Raw genomic sequence first — 23,347 nt, forward strand, 5'->3', positions numbered from 1 at the left:
GCCCTTCTTTTCCTGCCTTATTCCCTCCTTTCAGCTAGAAAGTTGATGATGAAGGGCTGGCCTGGCAATTAACCAAGAATCCTGAGTGTCAATCTGAACTCCTCCTTCTCGTTCACCAACGCACTCAATCAATCACCAAATCGTGTCCTCTATAACTCCCAAAGACATCGCCAGACTGTGTAAACCGCAACGTGGGGTTCCTCAGAAAAAGGATAATGAAGACAGCAGATGATCAACCTTAAGGAGGTCACTTGAAGGAGAAAGAACAGTTTGGATATTGAGACTTGTTGGATAAAGTGCAAAACGCAGGACTGAAAAACTCGTCACAGGTAAATTGCACACACCGAAGTGTCTGTCCTGGAAACTCAGTTACGGGATGCAGTGGTCCAGGCACAGGGAACACTGGGCTTTGGGACTTGAAAATCCACCTTCGTTGAGCTGTCCCTTCCCTTATATTTCTCAGCACTGTGGTATGTACAATGAATTCTTGCTTGCATTCTTCCCCCACCCTTCATTCTCCTACCCCTCCCCTCTTGGTCACCCCTCTTCCCTTGCAAGTACCCATCTCCTGGTACTTATTTAGCTGGGCATTGACTTAGTCTTTTAAAATAATTAGCATTTGAGCTCTCGGTAGAGTCTATTACCCTTCAGGTAGGTCATTGGTAACCCCTTGCATACCACCTAGTGTGCTTACATGTATATTTATAGGCCCATTTTAACTACCACAAATGAGGGAAACCAGACTACCTATGTTTCTGTGGCTCTGGCTTACTTCATTTAATATGATTTTTTTCCCAAGTCTTTCCAATTCCTTACAGATGGTACTCAGAAAGAATATTGAACCATTTATGAGTTATTTCATATGTCACTTGGAAATGGAGATGTAAGTAAATGGAGATACGTTTTTTTTTCAGAATGTACAGCAGTGCAGCCTTGACCCAAGAAAAAGTGAACAGATTAATGATCCAATTGGATAATACAGTTTTTAAAATTCACTGAGAAAGTAAAATTAACTGAGTGGGTAGCAAACACTATTCGGCATCATTCTAAATCACTCACTATTGTGATCTCAACAAAGCTTCCAGAAACAGTATGGATAGTGTAAGTACATTATTATCTTCAGAAGAACTTTGCAGAAGCCAGGCTCTGGTAGCTGACACCGGTAATCCTAGCTACTCAGGAGGCTGAGATCTGAGGATAGTGATTAACAACCTGCCCTTGTAGGAAAATCCATGAGACTTATTTCCAATTAACCACCAGAAAACTGGAAGTGGTGTTGAGGCTTAAGTGGTAAAGCTCTTACCTTGAGCTGAAAAGCTCAGGGACAGTGCCCAGGCCCACAGTTCAAGCCCCATGACTAACAACAACAACAAAAAAACTTTGCAGAAAATGCAAGGTAATTTTCTGTAACTATCTGCTAGGCAGTGGAGACAAGACTCTTCCACATTCTGGTTCTAGACTCCTTGCTATTAAGAGAAGACTTTTTCTGTTACTACAGCTAGAAGCATTCTTTGTGCCTCCATTTTTCAGATAGAAAAACAATCCAAGGAAAAAAATTTAAAAATGTGTATCTTGGGTTGGAGGCATGGCTCACATGCTAGATCACCTACCTAAAAACATGAGGCCATGAGTTCAAAACAGTTTAGAAAGCTTCAGATTTTCCACCCTGGTGCTGGTCATTTTAGTCTTAAGTCCACAAAATACATTAATGAATGAAAACTCTGGTTAGGTGAATCTCAGAAGAATTTGGAGGCCATCTTTCTTAGATCTGGAGATCAGAGACTTCCAGCTTCCTTCCAGCTCTGTGATGCTGGGAATCGCTCTGCTGTGATCTTGATGAAGACATTGATCATCATAAGGGCATCCTGGGTCTCAGGCAGGAAGAAGATTGGCCCGACTGCCATATGTTGTGCTTCAGAGCAAATCTAATTCACAATCTTGCACTGTCTGACAAATATTTCGATTATTAGATCTTAATTATGTGTATGGCAGAAAGAAGGGTGACTGAAATGAAGCTGTTGGGATGTAGGAGTGTGTTGGCTATTCACTATGGCAGTGTGGCAGACGTGAGGCTTGGAAAGGAGCCATTCCAAGTCAGTCAAGTACCCGGTGCTAACTTTGTGACCGAGAGCCATACAGCATGGTGACACTGCGAAGTCTGTACAGTCTGGTCTCACACTTTCGACCCCCCACCTCCTCAAATTCTGACTGTCAGACATCTTTATCTATACCCAGGCACTCCTCAGCCCCAAGCAAATTTAAGATGTCAGGATACAACCTGCACTGTTTGTTTACTGTTTACATAATGTTGCATAATGCCACACCATTATTTCAGATGCGTAAGTGTGGAAATCATGCCATTATTCTACCTCTTTCCCCCAGGTATTTCTCATCAAACACGCACTTGGATTCCCCCTGGCTTTACCTATTGTGATTACCCAGGTGAAGTTGCTCATTATTCCATGCTATTAAGTTCTTCCTCCTGAGGGCACCTTCAGTGGAGTCATTTCCGACCACATCAGTGTCTCTAAGAGCTCTTCCATGACTGGCCCTTCCCCTGTGGGTAAGGAGAGTGGATAATGGATGCCAGAGTCTACAGCGCCTCCAGGATGTCATCTCCAGTTGTCAACTCTCTAGACTCCATGAGAAAGAGTGGTGGGTGTTTATTATATTTTCTCTGGCTCCTGCAATACTTTGAGAATCAGCCTCTGTCAGCTCTGAAGTGTGGATCATGTCTCTTAAAATCTGTTCCATAACATATTTATTGGAATCGCATGACATCTGCTATGTAAAAGCTAATCCCTGGGTCCTACTCCCTAACCACTGAGCCCCAATATCTGAGTGGAGCATGGAAGTCCTCATCTAAATTACCCTCCATACCTTTAGTTCACAGATTAAATTTGGACACCCGCTATGTAAACAACCTCACTGAGCAATGTACCTTCCAAAATACCATTAGGTTACTGAGATATGAACATGTAGATTTTCCATAAACAAGAGTAAATTAAGGGAAGTAAGAAGTTTTGGAGTCTTCATAAACTCATCGTCTTTGAACAATTAACAAAATAACTCCCAGGAAGATAATATAATAGAAACTACCCCTTGTTTGAAAAGCATTCTACTAATGGCATGGACCATAAGTTCCTTTAAGATGAAACACATCTCTGTGAGTCTATAATCTAAGCAATTTCAGCATGCTTGGTTAGCTATTAGAGTAAAATCCAAATGCCTTGGGGAAGTGTGCTTGACAGTTCATGTTTTTGGTGTGAAATCTGGATCTTTTAAAAGATAGTTTATTCCTAAAGCTCATGGATCTTTGAAATTCTACCATCAGTCACCCCAAAAAATCCTCTGAGGATATATAGTATATTGATATTTGAAATTATTCTTGTATACATGCATAATAATTAAATAATGTTTAATGCCTTTGTGGCCAGTGGTGTGAGCAATATATCACTATTTATACATGGAACCTACCTACACACTTGACTCATAATCTTCATACTACATCTCTCCTCTCTCTCTTATGCTGCATTGTCAATCAAATTTACAATAATGTTTCCCTTCAGAAAGAAAACCTCTGGTGGAGCAATAAATAGGATATGGGAGCTTGGTTCACTGGCTCACATCTGTAATCTCAGCCACTTGGAAGTCAAAGAATAGGAGGATCACAGACCAGGCTAGCCTGGGGGGGAATGTAAAACTGAGATCCTATTGAAAAAATAAAGTGAACAGAGCTGGAGGCATGGCTCAAGTAGTAGAGTGGCTGCCTAGCAAGCACAAAGCCCTGAGTTCAAATCTCAGTATTGCCAAAAAGTGGCTACTGAATTCAAAGGGACTAAGGTTTGGGAAGTCTCATGAATAGTGAATTTGTTATTTCCACATTCTGACTGTGTGATATGGTGGTGTGAAAACCATTAGAATTAGCTAAGTCAACTATTTAGTAATTTTATTTGCTTTTCATGTAAGCCTTTATTTCTCTGTAAAATATAAAAAATCTATATCACCACTGTGAATTAGATGAGATCAATTATACAAAAATTTGCAGCATTATGTTTGGCATACAGAATACGAGTAATAGAGGTTAGTTCTATTTTGTAAGAGAAGCATGAATCTGACACTTTCCTAATTTTAAAGTGTTATATTGAGCTAGGTACTAATGGTTCATGCTTGCAATCCTAGCTTTTCAGGAGGCTGAGATCTAAGAATCACAATTCTAAACCAGCCTAGGCTGACAAATCTTTGAGAACCTTTCTTTAAATGACTAGCAAAATATTGGAAGTGGAGATGTGGCTCAAGTGGTAGATCATCAACCCTGAAGGGAAAAAAAAAAGAAGCCCTCAGTTCAAGCCATAGTACTGACAAAAGAAGGACAGAAGGAAGGAAGGAAGGAAGGAAGGGAGGGAGGGAGGGAGGGAGGGAGAGAAGGAAGGGGAGGGAAGGGAGGGAAGGGAGGGAGGGAAGGAAGAAGGAAGGAAGGAAGGAAGGAAGGAAGGAAGGAAGGAAGGAAGGAAGGAAGGAAGGAAGGAAGGAAGGAAGGAAGGAAGGAAGGGAAGGAAGGAGGGAGGGAGGGAGGGAGGGAGGGAGAGAGGGAGGGAGAAGGGAAAGAAAAGGGTCATATGAATTTATTATCTCTAGATATTAGAAGCAGCAGAATAAAAGATAGAGGGTAATGGATCACATCACTGTCGACACTGAACCTGAGTGTGGACACAATTGTGTCTCTTGCCCCTCGTCTCCTGTCCGTCAGCTTCACACACACCTGGCACATGCTTTAGGGCCACTCTGAAGTTGAGGCAGTTTTAACAACTAGCGTGCTACCTGTAGCCAACAAGCAAACACTAAAGAGCAGGTACATTCTCAGTGTTCAGTGTTCTGTAGAGAGGTTGTACAAAAAAAGCCAGAAAACAATCCTTGTATATACCAAGGTTGACGAAGGGATTGAAATTTCTTCTTTGTATCTATAACTACTTAAGTTCATAAATAGTTTATTTTTATGTGGTTACTTTAAGAGAAAATATACATACACTTTCAAGCACCATTAACAGGCAGATTGAAGAGCCTTCCTCTAAGGTGCCTGGGTGCTGTCCCTGAGCTTTTTTGCTCAAGGCTCTTTACCACTCAAGCTACAGCTCCACTGCCAGCTTTTTGGTGTTTCACTGGTGATATGAGTCTCATGGACTTTTCCATCCAGGCTGACCTCAAACTGCAATTCTCAGCTCTCAGCCTCCTGAAGGAGCTAGCATCACAGGCGTGAGCCATGGGTGCCCAGTTGAAGTAAGAACTCCTAATCTTTTTAGATCTGTTATTCCCCCAAAGTAGTGTTGACTTTTTCACGCAGCATATAAACAAATTTTCTTAGACCTCATAGTTTCAAAGCAAGCTTGATTATATTTCTTCTCAGAAAACATTTCTTCCTACGACAAGAGAAGTTTAATGTTTTGGGATGCAAATTCCAGCTCTATATCTGAAAAAGAATGCCCCAACCAACACACAGACCTCTGACAATATCTGAGATGAGCGTATTCTCTTAGATAACATTGTATGAGCAGCCTCCCCTGGTCTCTTCACCACCCCACTACAGCCCGCCAGCCTAGAGAACGGGGACTTTTACATAATAATTCAGCAGCTCAATGAATAGCTGAAATGCCGTCTTTGTGAATGTCTTTTCAAGTTCTGCTGAGAATCCTGTGACTTCCGACTCAGCCTCAAGACCTGCCTCGGTGACCTGCGAGGCAGATTGACAAAAACTGAGCTGAAGAACACCCCAGGACGGTGCATGGCTCTGCTGATGCTTTTTTCCCCCTCTGTCTTGAAAACAGCTTTCCCAAAATGGTGGCTGCTGCACCAAGTTGTGTAAAGAATGCCTCAGTGTGTGTAGGCCGCCATAGCAGACTGCCTTAGCCTGAGAATGCTAGCAGCCATTTACTTCTCACAGTTCTGGAAGCTGCGTTGTCCTACATCAAAACGCCAGCACTGCTTCCTGGCTCAGAGGCAGATGAGTAGATCGTTTTCACCCGCTGCGTCCTCACTGCACAGAGGGTCAAGGATGCTCTGTGAGGTCTTTTATTGAGGCATTAATCCAACTTGTGAGAGGTTTTTCCCCCATGCCTTACCTACTGAAGGCTGGTACCACCACTCTGAGTATTGGGTATGGCTGTGTAAATTTTGTGAGAAAGACACAAACTCTCAGTCTATAGCAATGAGGAAGGCAAGTAAAGAAAAGCCAAGGTCAATAGATGTTGAGAAGATATAAACCTTGTGTGAAGACTAAGATATAGATCTTGCTTTTTTTTTTTTTTTTGTAATAAAACCTAATGACAGCTGGCTCCTACCAGGGGCAGTCACTAAAACACTGCTCCTCAATGTCTTGGAACAATTTTGAAATCATAAGCAGCAAATCTTTCCAGAAACATGGTTGTAATGCAGTCTCACCTCATGAGTTTAAAAGTGATAAATTAGAGGGTTAGAGAGCTTAAATGCTGCCTTACCAATACAGAACTAACTTGTAGTGACTAGAACCAGAATCCTCATTTACTGATCTTCCTAAAAATGCTAAATATCAGTGTTTGTTCTTTGCTTACATGAAATCACCACAAATAACTAAAATGATAAACACGTATGAAATCATCTTTTGGCATTATCTGAATGAAAAAGTTATCCCTGATAACCCACAGTTTGTTTGACCAGTGGTGATACTTGGTTTGCTAATCAGAAAGCTAATTCATGTTCTCCCCTTGTGTTCAAAACAACCAATTAGCAACCATCTGACCAGACATGAGTTCTTGTTCAGGGATGGTCTCTGGACAGAGCAAATTCAACTGCACGGAGACTGACCCATAAACTCAGCCTCATTAGCAACCTGCCCTCACTAACTGTCCTAAAATATCCTTACTTAAGAGTTCCAAAGAGTTCTGAAGTTAGACAAAAGAATCAGCCATGTGGGAATTATCAAGACAATAATGTGGGAAACAAAAAAAAAAAAGGCTGACTGCACAGCATTCACCTAAGTTAGACACTAGCAATTCCTTCCCCTAAGGCTTGAGTTGCAGGACTAAGATAGCAGTAGAAATTGCAAACATGATAAATTGGAGAAGTATGACCAGTTTACCTTTTCCTAGGAATACCCTTCCCACTCAAAGCCTTGATTTGTCATTTTTGCAATTATTTCCACCAGAGCTGACTTCAAATGAACAATGCTCTTATGATTGGGATGCAAAATTCCCAAGTGTTCATCTTTTTTAATTTTGTGAGAGAGTATGAAACTTAGCATCTGAGAGACTGAGGTTTAAATCCCATTTGTATTACTGTATAGCTTAGTTTCAAGTATCTTAACCAACATGGCTGGTCTCCTTAGACAAGGAGGAAAGATAGAGGCCAAGGAAGGAAAAACGCCATGTGGGGACAGTTAGAGATGAATGAGGCAGCTGCAATCAAAGGATCAGTGAGAACTGAAGACCGCTGAGCTCCACAGGCCACGCAGGCTCCAACCAGAGGCTCAGAGGGAGCAAAGGTCTACAGACACTCTGACTTCAGACTGCTTATCTCCAGAACTAGGAAAAGATAAATTCCTTCCTTCCTTCCTTCCTTCCTTCCTTGTCCAAGACTGGGCCTCAAACTCAGTAACAGGCTTTCACTCGTTGGCTAACACTCTACCTACCAAGTAAACCATGCCTCCAATCCCAAGGATCATTGGTTGCAAGTGAATCAGGTACAGGGAAGGAGGGGAAAAGAGATAAGACATGAAGTAACTTTAGAATAGTAAAATTATTCTTCATGCCAAGCATAGTGGTGTATGACTGTAATCCAAGGATAGTGGTGTATGACTGTAATCCAAGCATAGTGGTGTATGACTGTAATCCTAGCAAGTTAGAAGGCAGAGATTGAGATGATCGTGGTTTGAGACTAGCCTGAGCAAAAACTCGGCAAGACGAGAGCTTTATCTCAACCAACAAGCTGGTAAGATTATAATTGAGTAAGAAAGAACCAAAAATACCATATTCTCATTCATATAATTATCTGGGCACTTTCCAGTATGCTGCTGAAAGAATATTGACTTACATGGTGGATATCAAACTTTTTTACATTTTTCTGCAAATATAGAATTCTTTAAAGTAGGTGGCTATATATAAATGAATGATAATCAATTTTCTTTGATCTATTGAGAAGGTTCAATTATCTCTTAACAAGAGTATCAAGATTGGATACATTAGATCATATTTAGTTTCCATAGGTCCTATTAGTTCTTTATACTTTTAGGTAGATGAGAAAGGAAGTTTTCTTTAAGATAATTATCTAAATTCAGTTAGTAATCACTAATGGGTTCTAGAAGATTGAATGACTCTGAAAATTCTTTGAAGTTATTCAAATAACCCTACTAAAAGTTTTGTCAAACGACCTATCACTTATACATCCTAACTATGGCTTTGAATATGAATTGAAATCATTTCTCTAGATGTGACAATTACATTGAAAATATTCAGTTTATCACCAAAGTTATAATAGACTCAGGAAATGGAGCTGCAAACCATTTTATAATTCATGGTTGCTTTAATATGGTACTTTCCTTAAGGCCTTTTAAAGAGATTTATACCACAGTCCTAATTATAAAGTACTCTTATTATTTAAAATAGCCCCCAAATAATAGGCTACAGGAGAGTCTTCTTTTGGGAGGGGGTGTCCGGTCATGGGCCTGAACTCTGGGCCTGCGCGCTGTCCCTCAGCTCTTCAGCTCAAGGCTAGCACTCTACCACTTGAGCCACAGCGCCACTTCTGGCTTTTTTTTTTTTCTGCTATGTGGTGCTGAGGAATCAAACCCAGGGCCTCATGCATGCAAGGCAAGCGCTCTACCACTGAGCCACCTTCCCAGCCCAGCTACAGGAGAGTCTTGCACTGATAAAGTTCTCCTTGAATATGTGCAAAGACAAAAACAGGACAGCTCCTTTTGAAATGATTAAAACTCACGTGAGTCCATGCTTTCAGATTAATTTTGCAGTCTTATGAAGCAAGCATGAAAACAATCGGGAGAATGTAGCAACAAACTCATTGCAACTGCAAGGAAGAAGGGGAAGTGACCACCTACTCAGAGCAGGAAGTGAGGGCCACTTCCTGAACTCTGCTTTCCTATCCTTTGTATCACCTGCCTTTCATCAAAGGACACAAAAGGTGCTGGGCATCAGACAGGTGACATATACAGTGTCCCTCTAAGAACACAGCCAGCAATGAATCTTTTCTCTTACATTTAAGGATATTATCTTCAAAGTGCACATGTAAAATAAACTAGTATGATATTAATGTCAATCAGTATGAAACTAATAATTGAAATTTCCCTCACACTTGTGAGCTGTGAGGCAAGAGCTACAACCTTAATACATTTTCCTCCAGGGGGTCAGCCTGTGTCCAGTTCAGAGCACAGATTCCAGATCCAAACCACCAAGTTCAAGTCCCCCATCAGCCGCTCCCCTGTGTATAGCATTGAGCAAGTTAATAAATCCCTGTGCCTCTGGTTTATCATCTATAAAGGGGATTTAATATTAAACTTTATGTGAGGTGGTTAGGCATGAAGGTGGGAATAATACTCAAAAAATCATATTGACCAACGGTTTATACTAAACAGTCCTGTTGAGAGAAATGATCAAATTATTCTTATGATTCCTAGCATCATAACGTAGTGGATGCCCAGGGAAGATCTGTTGTGCAATTCCGATCGCCTGCATTAGAAATAGAGAACTTGTGAAAATCATGGGCTCCTAGGATTGAGTGCATATGCACTAACCATGCATGGATGGACTTAGAGGCTACATCTTACAAGGGCATGCTCTCTCTAATGTGCACCACAGTGGACTGCTTTGCTTGTACAATGTAGATGATCATAGTAGGATCTCTCTTAAAGTGTTTCAGTAAGAATTAAATGGAACATAATATATACACAAATATATTGCTTAATATAGTCATTTTATCATTTGATTATCATTACTTATTTGATGGCATCATAGGATTTATTTTCCACTCAAGGTGGTAAGTGGGAGAAAGATGGCAGCATCAGGTTTAGGAAAATTTAAAGACACGTTAAAAAGAAAACATTAGGTTTTTTTTTTGTTTTTTTTTTAAAAAAAGAAACAGTCTCAACTATGGTAGGTATGGAGGTATGTGGTACACAACACTCAGGCAGCTATGAGGACTGCAACTTCAAAAAGTCTTGGCCAGGGCTGGGAAGGTGGCTCAGTGGTAGAGTGCTTGCCTTGCATGCATGAGGCCCTGGGTTTGATTCCTCACCACCACATAAGCAAAAAGAAAAAAGCCGGAAGTGGCGCTGTGGCTCAAGTGGTAGAGTGCTAGCCTTGAGCTGAAGAGCTGAGGGACAGCGCCCAGGCCCAGAGTTCAGGCCCCACAACCAACAACAACAACAACAAATTCTTGGCCACATAATGGAATGAGAGACACTGATCAGAATGCATTTTACAGGTGTATCGACATGTTGAATTGAAATCTCTTGGTAGGACTGTTTAAATATAATAACTAAAAATAAGCAAGTCACAACAGGGCTTCATGTTTACTTTTCCAAGCTACTAAAATATGGTGCTAGAATGTAATCAAAAAATTACAACGTATTCATTTAGAATTCAGCAATGAAATTGCCCACTCAAAGATAAGAGAAAGCAAATCTAGGAGCGTAATTATCCATCATTGTGATGGTACCTCTAATATATGTCATTTACGAGTTCCACATCGATCACCTCAAGAGCAAACTGCAGCAAACTCCAGGATTGTTTTTTTTTAATATATTTTGTATTAAAATGTCAAAATACTCTGCTACACGATAGGCCACTGTGCCACCATATCTTTAGTTTATGTTTCATTTCTTCTTTCCCCTTCCCTCACACCTGCATATGCTGGCAGAATACATGTTACTCACTTTAGAGGACCGTGGAGCCCATTTCAAGTTTCCAAGAGTGTAAGAAACAACATTTGGACAAATACATTTTTGCACAATATTCCTGTGTGTTTCACTATTCGTTTCAAAGTTTACTTGTCTTTGGCCCTCTGTCCATAACATCTCCTTGGGCAGATATCTACCTCACCTCTGACACGTGTTCAGTTGTAAACACTACAAGAACGATCTCTCTGCGGTAGCCACAGAAACTGGCCTCGTTGACACAACCCTGGGAATGAGCACCAGGTTGTCTTGTCCAATGGCAGCTGCTCTAGGCTGTGCCTTATTGATATTCAGATCCAACAGACACAAATCACATCGCCCCTTTGACAAGCACACTCTCTCTGTGTCTTCCTGTGAAGCATGTTCAATAGCTACCATCCTTCACGATCACCCAGCAGTGGCCATTTGCTCCCATCTGATTTCCCGTACTGCTGAACAGCTGACAAGATTGTCCCAGAAACACTGGCAACAGTTTGTGGCAAACCCTCTCCGCATTTATGAGATGGTAGCATATGACAACAGATATCCATTCCTCTGACAAAAGAGATACTTTGGGGATCGTTGAGACAGCAAAGGCTGCAATACAGAATTCTTTAGAAGTGAGGACAAAAATGTAAGAGGTGGGAATAAAATGTGATACAGCTCATGAAGAACTTCCTTTGCAAAGAAAGTGATTATAAAGTGTTAATTCTGTTTTCTAGAAGCACACACACACACACACACACACACACACACACACACAACAAAATACCTTATTTTCTACAGCTCTTGTCCTTCTGCTCATCTCTAAATGGGTGGGGAAACAGGTTTCCCAACTTAAAATACTTGCTGAAATCAAAAAGGCATACCACAGGTTACCACAATGACTGAGATCACGGATTCGTTTAATACAGGACACCTGATGACACCAAAAAGAAGCAAATACTTCTGTGCAAGGCACTGTATTTCATAGAACATGCAACCTTAGAACTAGTCACAAAACAATATAATAAGCCAATAAAGGAGTTCAATGGACACAAAAGGCTTACTCTTTATGGAGATGAGCAGGAAGACACTGAAGTAGAAGATGAGAAGGGAGTAGATGGTCGGAAGTGCCATGGTCTTACTCAGAGAACATTCTTGAAGCGGTCCTAATGCTCCCAGTCCAGTTCTCAACTCAGAAGGGAACAGGTGTCTCACCCACCCCAGAGGCCAACTCTGTTCACCCCTCTTCCAGCTCCTGAACAGACTTACTCTAAAGGCAGTGTGTGCTCTTAGCCTCTTACAGGGAAGATGAGGTGATTTTTCAAATCTGGAGCAGATTTTCCCAGGCTGGACTGGATTCATCCCTCACCCCCAGGTCTTCTGGACTTGACAAAACATCTCAGAAGGACCTGCTCTCGGTTCAGTCCTTCACTTGCTCCTTTGGATGCTGGTCTTGGAACACAGTTATGATGATCTAGTGACTTTTGATCCTATCTTCTTGTGTGTTTATGTTCATCTACAGATCATGATTCACATTTTTATGCTTCTAAACTTAACGCTCACAACTCCCTTAGATTCCTGTTGCTGACAAGGCAGTTCAAGAGAGATGAAAATGAAGTTTCCCAGATAAAATGGGCAGCATTGTGGAGATCTGAGCGTTGTTTTCCCCCCACCCACAAAATCATAGCCATTTTTAAACCCTGAGCATGATATTATATCTTCTAGGAACTCTCATTTTTGCTTTATCATCGTTGGTCAAGACAAATGTTTGCTTATTTAAAAATTACACTGATTTTTTAATACCAGATATTTCAAATTAAATTGTTTAAGTCCTAAAGGTTATAGTATCCTTGGAAACTTTGTGGAAATTTCTAATAGTTAAAATTAGTTTGTTTTTATTATCTGATTGGTATTAGTACTATCACATGGTCTCTTCCTATTATTAAGAACATGACTTTAAATGTAATTTATGACTTATTTTATGTACATTTAAACACACATATAACATACATATATACATATGTGTGTCTGTGAGTTCAGGATTCTGGAACTGATGAGAGATATTTAGATTAGAAATACAAATCTTTGGAAGTGACAGAGAGCTTGCCTTAAGTAAAAAGCCCAGGGACAGTACCTAAGCTTGAGTTTAAGCCCCAGAACTGGCACAAAAGAAAAAAGAAAAAATACAAATCTTTGGGGACTGGATATGTTGTCCAATGTCAGAGCACTTACATGGTATACTAATATATTTTATATATACATATATAAATTAACATTATCTGTTAATATGTCTATACAAAGATTAACAAATGAGAGTTGTTATACATGTATCACGAAGATTACATCTACTGTATATAATTTGCACTGTTTCAGTACAAACACAGTCAGATCTACAAGACTGAGCCTTCGGTGGGCAGTTTCTTTGTGACTGTAGCTGAGCATCTGGAAGGAGGCAGTTGATTGGCAGGCAGAGGAGTCCAAGTTCCTCCCAAACCGGCAATCCAGACGCACTGAACTACGGATTCCTTCTGATAATCACTGAGGTTCATTTCCACTAAGGATGCATGCATTTGAAAAATATTGACACTAAATGAGTATTTTCTTTGACAGGATTCACATCAAAGAACAAGTAACAGGTTCCCTTCAGAAAATATGTATTGTAAGACTACTTAGCACCTTGTGTAACAGAGGCTAGCCAGAAGAACAGATGGGAATAGAATGGAGCCATGGCAGTACACGGTTAAGACAGAAACAAGAATGCACAGCTTCAGTGAGGTAATTCCATTCAGGAGAGTTAATTCCAGCATGTTTCCTGATTTTCAAAAGTCAGGAAATGGGTGTCAGAATAGCCATGCAGCACCCCCACACACACACACAAAACTACACCAAATGCAAAAATGGTAAGTCTCCAAAAGGACTAACGGGGTGAGATTCAGGCAACCAAAAGGAGCAAATGCCCATGACAGACCTCAAGAAAAAGGTGCAAGGTTCTGGTAGCTCATGCTTATAATGAGATTGGGAGGATTGAGTTTTGAGGCAAACTTGGGCAAAAAAGAAAAAGGAAGAAAAGAACACACACACACACACACACACACACACACACACACACACACACACACACACAATCTTCCATCTCCAATTAACCAGTGGAAGTTGAAGAGCTACTCTAAAGAACAGGGATTAAAAGCTCAACTTTGATGTCATCCAATCCTGGGTTATAAACCTAGCTTTCTAACTTCACTAACTGACTAAATAGTTAATGAATATCAACCATCTATTGGGTGATTACAGGCAATCTCCAAGTTACAGAGATTGGACTTTCGATTTATCACTTTCTGGAGGTATGAAAGTGACAGGAACTCTGGAGAAACCATACTTTAAATTTTGACCTTCTCCTGACCTGGTAACAGTGAGAATGATGCCCTGTCATTCCTCTGGGCAGTGAAAGTGAGATGTACAATTGGGCCCTCATACTCTGCATGTCTCTTCTGTGTACCGTGTGGCTAAGCTATGACGCTCTGTAACTGAGATGCAGTAATTTCTGACACAGGGTAGTTTCGGCGTACTGTGGGCTTATCAGGACATGGCTTCATTGTAAGTCAACCATCGCATGCACGTGAGATTGTGTGAGTTTACCATCTCTCTTTCTTGGGCAAGTATTGTTATGGATATTTTTAAGGGGTCTTGGGTTGGTAGAAGAATTGACTGAGTCAGGAAGATAAGGGAAACAAAGGTTCACAGGATGCTGGTCCAAGACCTGGCATCATGGCTGAGATGTATAGTGCTGCTTTTGCTGCTATCCCAGCTGCATCAATTTGGGGTGGGGAACAGGCTTTCAGGGGTGACTGGGGCTTTTGTTGATTGGCTATATCTCTTCTCTTTTTGTAGGCCCTGTTGACCAGCTAGCTCTGTCCTGGACCATGATGCAAATATTATGTGTGCAACAAGTGCTGCCTTCCATCTGGTCCATTTCCCAAGCTGGAATCCCTTCCTTGTTCCCCTTGCCCCCATTTGCATGCTTGCTGTACCTGCAGGACAGCTGGATCTTTGTGCTTCTCTGTCTGCCATGTCCTCTTAAGCTAGCCCCCCCCACTAGTACCTTATTGGGGTCTTCTGTGAATACAAACCACTACCACTGTGATGAGAAGGGTGAGGGAAATGGACAGAAATGGTTCCATCCTGTCTGTTTCATGTCCAACCTGCTGTAAGCACTCTGTATGAATGCATGTAAAATTTCACATACCTTTGTCCTTCTAAAGATGAGGGGACCAAAGTCCAGGGGAGCTGAGCAAATGGCACCATTATCTGTAGTTTGAGGGGGCAGGGCTGTGTCTGAGAGGCAGATAGCGTGTGTGCCCAGTTCACGATTTTCATCACTGCAAAGATAAAATGAAATGCAGACAGCGGTGTTACGTCTGTATTCTGAATTTTCTGTGAATGGGAGTAGTAACTACACTTGATGGAAATGATTTAAAACCTGGAGTTGCAGGTGAGGCCCACAGGAACCAGAATGGACGGCAGATGGAAATTACTTCGCTTGAAAAATCATTATGCAAGTCAGTGACCTTCCAAAGAGGCTGTACGAGGGATTTGATGGGAGAGAAAAGCCATACCATATACAAAACATGTCTGAGTGTGTGTGTGCGCACACACACACATGTAGTAAAGAAGCAGGACTTTTTCTTTCTGAGGGGTAGCTCAGCCTGCTGCCCGCCCCCCTGGAAATTATGTCAAGCCACACACGTGATCCCAGTGGAGGTTGGGTATAAAAGTATATTAGCTGAGCACCAATAGTTCACACCTAAAATCCTAGCTACTCAGGAGGCTGAGCCCTGAGGATCACAATTCACAGGCAGAAAAGCCCAGGCAGAAAAGCTCATGAGACTCTTATCTCCAATTAGACATCAAAAAAATCCAGAAGTATAGCTGTGGTTCAAGTGGTAGAGCACTAGTCTTAAGTAAAAAAAGAAAAAAAAATGTTAGAGACAACACCTATGCCCTGTGTTCAAGCCCAAGGATTGGCACAAAACAAAACAAAACAAAATGTAGTAAATTAGACAGAAAAGCTACTGTTGTTATGATAATATCAACAAACACCAGACTACGAAAATATCCCTTTGCTATAACTACACGGGTCCGATCTCTATATAGTAACGTGTGAAACTGTTGAAATACATAACTTGAAACAAACAAAAGGAAAATCTGGGAGAATTTTTTTAACTTTGAATCCTTAAGGCTTATGGATTGTAAAGAAATTTTACTTGATAATGACTTAAATCAAGGGAATTTTCATCTATCTTTGGGAATCTCATGGTCTACAGATATGCAGACAATGCTAACTGAATTAAATTATCATTTAATCCTTACCTAAAATCTTACTCATTTACCATCCATTTCAAAAACCTTAAAACAAAAACTAAAATTTTAATTATAATAATTGTAATAAATTATAATATTTAAGGCCTAATCCAAGTCTCCACTCCTCTAGGTTTTTACTTGACTCATTGATTCTCTCCTCTTTTGGTGTTTTCTCATAATTGCACTGTTTACTAAACAATTTAAAATAATAATAACCATATATATTAGGAAATATATATATATATATATATATATATGTTAGGAAAAATTCAATACTCACCACACCTTCTCCTTTTAAACTGCAGTTTGAACTCAGGGTCTTGTTCCTTCTAGTGTTCTGCTTTTTTTTTTTCTTTTGTGCCAGTACTGGGGCTTAAACTCAGGGCCTAGGTGTTTTTTCTGGGTTTTTATTGCTCAAGGCTAGCCCTCTAGCACATGAGCCACAGCTCTTTAAATAAGAGTCTCACAGACTTTCCTACCTAAGCAGGATTTGAACCACCGTCCTCAGATCTCTAAGCTCAGTACTGTCTTGTGAGCCTACTAGTTTCCATTTTAAGAGAAGTTAAGTGAGACCAATAACTGCATAAACAAGTAAGAAATTTCAAAATCAGATTTGTCTGACTCCAGACTTCATGCAGATGAGTTTTGTGTTAGATAATTCTAATGGATGTATTCAATTTTTAAATTTCATAATGAATTAGTCATAAGTCTTCTGCATGTGGAAAATTGTCAGGACTCATTTTTGTCCTTCAGAGAACCACACGTAACTCTACAAACTTAACCATCACTTACGAGATGCATTTACACGATGAGAACAGATTCTGTCCTAAAGCATCACTTGGGGAAACAGCCATTAAATACACATTTCAATGGAAGGCCCTTCCAGCCTTATAATATGAAGTTTTGATTGATGTAAACACATAATTAGCATTACAGTGTCATGATATTTTAAACTGGGAAGATTTACAAGAATGTATACCAATTTTAAGTTCCAGATACTTAATACAGAGTATCCTTTCCTGCTTACAGATTTAATACAGCCCAGAGCACCTACTCAGGGCCAATTACATTATTTTAGGCCCAGAGTCAGATGACAGAGGTTGTTCCAAATCTCCTAAGTTTAAACTTTCCTTAAACATGTGAAGGTCCCCTGAGCATTTTCTATTTTACAGACCAAACACATTGATTTGGATAAGATGCTAGCTGCCCTCTGGGGAGCTCCAGGAAGCAATGGTGTGTGATGCAGTTCTGCTTCCGTCTGATGAATTCCTCCACGGAGAACACGTTTTTCCTGCCTCGCCTGTGGTGGATACCACCGGGGAGCAATTCCACTGTCACTGATGAATGCTAGCTAGGTCAGACCTTGTCACAGCAAATGCAAGTCTTGTGATTAGTATTCTGTACCTTCTTACTAATGAACCTTCTAATCAGGAAATCTGTCTGTACTTATAAGCTTCTTCTAATTGTTAAGTGCCCTTGAAAGTTTAGTTAAGCTGGAAATAATTTTTTTCTTCACTCTTTGCATTGCGCTCTCCAAATTTAGTTCGAGATTTGCTGTGTATGGCTCTTAGGGAGGATCAGTATTGGTCAACATTATGACTCTGAAAACTTTCTTTGTGCCATTCTGACAAGCAAACACAAGTGGCAAAATATGCAAAAACATTTAGAATCAAAATAGGAGGTATTTTCAAAACATTCAGATTTCTTTAGGAACACTGTGACAGTAGAAAATATAAACAAGTATCTGTAGCCGATTTTGCTGGAGAAAAAAATTTAACTGAAGAAAGTACTAACAAAAAAGGTCCTGTACTAACCAAAAATTTGAAAAAAAGAGTAACATTGAAGCCAGTGTTTAAAGAAACAGTTATCCCACACATCTGAGTTACTCTAAACACTGTGCATATTTTTAACTATGCAAGGGTTTATTTACTGTGACCCCACATCAGTTATATATTTATTGAATCTAAACCATTATTAATTATAAGGTACACTTTTATTCTGAATCTCACAAAGAAAAGGGGAAAGAGAGAGATAGAGGAAAGAAGAGAGAGAGAAAAAAACTGTGACAGGGGCTGGGAAGGTGGCTCAGTGGTAAGAGTGCTTGCCTTGCGTGCATGAGGCCCTGGGTTTGATTCCTCAGCACCACATAAGCAGAAAAAGCCAGAAGTGGTGTTATAGGTCAAGTGGTAGAGTGCTAGCCTTGAGCTGAAGACCTGAGGGACAGCGCCCAGGCCCAGAGTTCAGGTCCCAGGACCGACAAAACAAACAAACAAAACAAAACAAAAAAGTGACAGTTTCCTGATTAGAGGTCACCCATGTTACAAAGCAGGAACTATAGCAAAAATGATGAACGGTATCAGCATGGGTCTGTTGTAAAGAAGCATGAAAGAAAAGTCTGGTAAAAGAGGGGCAGATTCAACCAGAAAGAGGCAGTTGTGAGAGGACAGGATCTAGGGGAAGTGACTTCTAAAAACATTGGTGATAGGTAAAGGGTAGAATGCATGAAGATGCATGGCAGAACACAGAACGCCATACTCCCATTGCACTCCTGGCCGCTCTCCTTACATTTCCATTTCTTAAAATGATCCTTGGTGAGGAAGTGTACTCATTACCTCACTCATGTAACTGTAACCCTCTGTATAGTATCTTTACAATAAAAAAATTAAAAAAAAATGATCCTTGGTGTTAGGAAACTGAATCATAGTATGAGAATTTATTTTTTAAAAAGAGGAGAAAATGAACTCAACAGATCAAATCAAGTTTACTGGAAGTTGAAGAGGGACTCCACTTTGAACTGAGGATAGTCAGGAGACATGACACATGGCATAATGGTGGCAGGGGTGGAGGGATTTAGGGGGTTCAAATGGTAGGGGGCAGGGTCGCAGGTAGCTGAGGATTGAGGGTCTCCTGAGTGAGGTCTGGAAGGTCCTGGAACCTGGTTAAGTCCTCTGCCCCATCTACTTCTAGGAATTTTGGTGCTCATCACCTGGGAGGTGGGTGGGAAGGAAGTGGAATTTCACATTTAGATCGAGATTCTCACTTTGCTCAAGCAGTCCTTGGACAATGATTCTTCTACTCTTTTCCTCAAGAGACTGGAACTAAAGGCATGAACCACCAGACTACACACTATATATTAGTTTTATGTTTATAAAATTTACTCTTAGGCCATACATTACTACTGGGCATAAAGTCTAATAAATGGAAAGTAGTTTATATTGATATACAAATGTAAGTGAATGAATAGGGCACTAGAAAAAATCATCAATATTTGTAATAAAAAAGAGATGGGACTGTATTTTCCTTCATCATGAATTAATGGCATATACTTTTGCAGTATTAATAGGAAGGAAACTCATATATGTTATCCATAAAGATATAACAAAAGAATATGATTTTGTTTAGTTTGTAAATGACTTGATCCTAAGTAAATCTTTAAAAAATTGTGCAATAATGCTCGAATTCAAATTAGTGCCATTAATTTTAAAGTTATGAAGTCTTCTCAGTATTCTTTATTAGTATTTTGAAAAAACCGAGTCTGTGATATTTTTTAAACTATAGTCATTGAAAGAACTGTAAAAATATTAATATGCTGTCAAATTGCACCCTCCAGTGGAAAAATGTTTATCCATAAAAACTTAAGAGTGTATTTGTCTATATGTTTGCAGCTTTGATGTATTCAAATGAGTTTCTGCCCAAAAGTTTTAAAAATGTAATTCTATGCTATGACCCAAACAAATGTATATCAGTCTATTAGATATAACCAATAATACTTTCTGAGTCCCCATGGTGCTGTTCTGAGTTTTCAACTTTATTATGTTAATAGGGCATTTAATATTGGAGAAGTAAAAGAACTTCAAGAAAAAAATTTAGAAATCAAATCAGATTATAGGCTTATGTCTATAACTGAATATTTTCTAGAACATCCTTAACTATTTACTTAAAAATGTTTTTACATATAGCAAGCATCTCTTGGTGTTAAAGATGTTGAATTTTTGTATTAATAACTTCTATTTATATTCCTTTGGTTAAACATTTGTGTTGGAAAGATCTATAGTTGCTTGATATTGGAACAGAAAATTTTAGAAATAGTTAAATTAAAACTGCAATGACATGTTCATCTCATAAACTGAAGAACAGATGAACAGAGAAAGGAAAATAAGTAGATCTGAGCCTAGACCAGATATCAGGATCAGCTCTAAGTGCTTATGAATTGATGTTTCCTTCCCTTACTATTTCTATGGTGATCAGTCAAAACAGTCTCATATACAGTCTCCATTAAAAAAATAAACAAAGATTTAAGTCCGCCTGGTGATAAAGCTTGGACCATGAAGATGGAGCCTTCAACAAGTAGAAGTCAAGAAATGCGTTTGTTTAAAAATTATCATCAGGGCTTCAGGGATAGTAGCCCATACTTGTAATCCAGTACTCAGGAGGCTGAACTAGGGAAATGGCAAGACCCAAGTTCATTTGAGCTACATAAAAAGACCACACATTAAAAAAAAAATCAAGCAAATGTTTCATTCCACTTCAAAATAACAATATGTATGATATTTCAGAGTAAAAACTGTTAACGACCATTGGTACAGTTTTTGTTTTTCAGAAAGAGCTGCAAGAGTGTCCACATCTCTTGTTTTCCAGTCCAGTTTGACAAGTGTGAAAGCTGACACTGGCAGATAAGGTTTGTTGGAACACTGACCTGAATCCAAAACCGAACTCAGTATTGCAGCCCTATTTTGTGGGTACTGAAGCCAACAACTGCTCTGCCTTCCATTTCTTATGCTTCAATATCACACCATGGAACAAAAGTCCAGATAGAACTGAAGCCTCCTCTCTAGGTCTCCTCTCTCCTAGAAATTCCTCCCTTTGGCTTCTTTCTCTCTACTGCAATACAGCCTCTAGATATCTCTTTTCTTCTAACTATAACTCTAAGTCTTCCCTTTCCTCACCTTCTCCACTCCAGGCCAAAGCTGAGTATGACAGTCCAAGTATAACTAAGTTATCTTTATCCTTACCATCTCTTGAGAGGATTTACAGGTTTCCTCCTCCTAGAGAATTATACTAAGAAATAAATCTTTCTCCCTATAGAAGCACTTTGCAAAATATTCACTGTCCCTGACAAATCAAACTAGCTCTTCTCAAAAGAAAGCAGACAATATTTACTTCGGTTTCCTAAACCTCTTGTTGCCATGGCCTAATTCTGGCATGCTGTGGTGGCCCCCTTCTTTGGTCTTGTCTGGAAGAAGCCCAGCTCCACAATTACAAGGCAAGCAAGGTTTGTTCTCACCCCTCGAGTGCCTTCTCCATCCAAATTTAATGTTTAGTGTTACTGGTTCCATGTTTTAATCTTCTAAGTTCCTCATTTTTGCTCTTGCCATTCATTTTATTGGTTTATAATCCTTTTATTTTACTTCTAATTATTCTAAAAAAGCACAGAGGAGGAACATTAAACATTTTACTCTGATTTATGTTTGTGCTTTATTATAGTACTATTTTGTTCTGTTTTATTTTTTTCTCAGACAAGTCTTGCTATGTAATCTAGGATGACCTGCTCAGGTTGGCCTCAAACTTATGATCCTTCTGCCTCAGTCTCTCAGGTTCTGGGCTTACATATGAGCATCACCACACTTGACTATTACTGACGTGGTGTGTGTGTGTGTGTGCTGGTACTTAGGCTTGAACTCATGGTGTTGACTGAGCTTTTTTTTTTTTTTTTCCACTCAATACTGGTGCTCGGTCACTTGAGTCATATCTCCACTCCAGCTTTTTGGTGGTCAGTTGGAGATAAAGAGTCTCACAGACTTTTCTGTTCAGGCTGGCTTGAAACTGGGATCCTCAGATCTCAGCCTCTGAGTAGCTAAGATTGCAAGCAGGTCACCAGTGCCCAGCTTTCCAAAGTATTTTATATTTGCAATGTTTTGAAAAAAATTCTAATTTAAATGGCCACATTCATAGTACAAAGTACTTTTTCCATGGATATCCAAATAAATAAATGGAGAACATTTTCATATCCAGAAATAAACTTGTGAAAGGGTGTGTTAATGGTAACCGATCAGCAAAAGGAAGACACTAGGAATTTTTAGGTGTAGAGCTTCCCTTTCTTCCTTGTCTGCCTCTTTGCTTATGGGCCCTCATCTTTCCGGCTACTAACAAATACTTGTGGCTTTTTACTGATTTGGATATCCTAGTAGGAATGCAGCGTGATTGAGAAAATTATGCAGTACTTAATTTCTACTCTTCTGATTGCTGGTGGATTATTCAGAATCTTCTAGAGAAACAGAATCGTGAGATGGAGAAGTATAACAAAAGACAGATTTGATTCCCTTGCAGGAATTATCACACGATGGCAGGGAAGAAGGGTCAAAAGGACGCTGCGGCTGGAAAGTTAAGTAGGAGTTTACAGTCCAGATGAGAGTCTGAATGCTTCAGGGCTGAATACTCAGGCACGATTATCAAGCTGAAGCCTGAGGCCTTCAACTAGTAGTAAGAGGTGCATCCTCGCTAGCGATCTACATAGTCTACGGATTTGCCTATTGACTGCATCTAAAGCACGTCTTCATGGAGGCTTCCAGAAGGCTGTCTGATCATCCTCCGCCCCCTGCCCCCCGTTCTTCCGCTGGGATCCCCACGGGGAGGTGTGGCGTGAGCGTGGACGGGCAGAGGGCAGGGCCTTCCTGGTCCCCGGCTGTCAGGCTGGGCTTCGGGGCCGGGGTGTGTGCAGTCGGGGCCCGGGGTCGGACCAGCCATGCCGGCCCAGCACCAGCTCCCGATCCTTCCTCGGGTGCCGGCGTCCTTCCCCCCTTTTCTTCACTTACTAGCTGGAAATCTGCACGTCGCTTTCCTGCTTTCTGTGCATAATTAACGAAAGAAAGGACCGTAGACTTTCAGCAGCGCTCGCAGGGAGCCACCGGCCCGGCCCGCCCCGCGTCCCGCGTCCCGCGTCCCGCAGGTGTGCGGGCCGCGGCCGGCCCCGGCTTCCCGAGCCACACCGGCCAAGTGGGACGCCCGGGTGCCGTGGCCGCGGGCCCCTGCTTCTCAGCCCCGCCACCTCCATCATCTCCCCGCCCTCCACCACCTCAGCCCCCCTCTCCC

General features: G+C 40.6%; 1 protein-coding gene across 1 annotated transcript in view; it reads right to left on the reverse strand.

Annotated features, from left to right (window-relative positions):
* Positions 1–23,312, reverse strand: part of Crb1 (crumbs cell polarity complex component 1) — a 111,992-nt gene extending 88,680 nt beyond the window's left edge. Inside the window, 3 exon segments of the mRNA XM_042701184.1 lie at positions 11,082–11,162; positions 15,144–15,276; positions 23,071–23,312. Coding sequence (XP_042557118.1) covers positions 11,082–11,162; positions 15,144–15,276; positions 23,071–23,312 — 456 coding nt within the window.
* Between the last annotated feature and the right edge of the window lie 35 nt (positions 23,313–23,347).

The sequence above is a fragment of the Dipodomys spectabilis genome, unplaced genomic scaffold (assembly GCF_019054845.1).
Source record: "Dipodomys spectabilis isolate Male_0828 unplaced genomic scaffold, ASM1905484v1 ptg000288l, whole genome shotgun sequence".
Lineage (NCBI taxonomy): Eukaryota > Metazoa > Chordata > Mammalia > Rodentia > Heteromyidae > Dipodomys > Dipodomys spectabilis.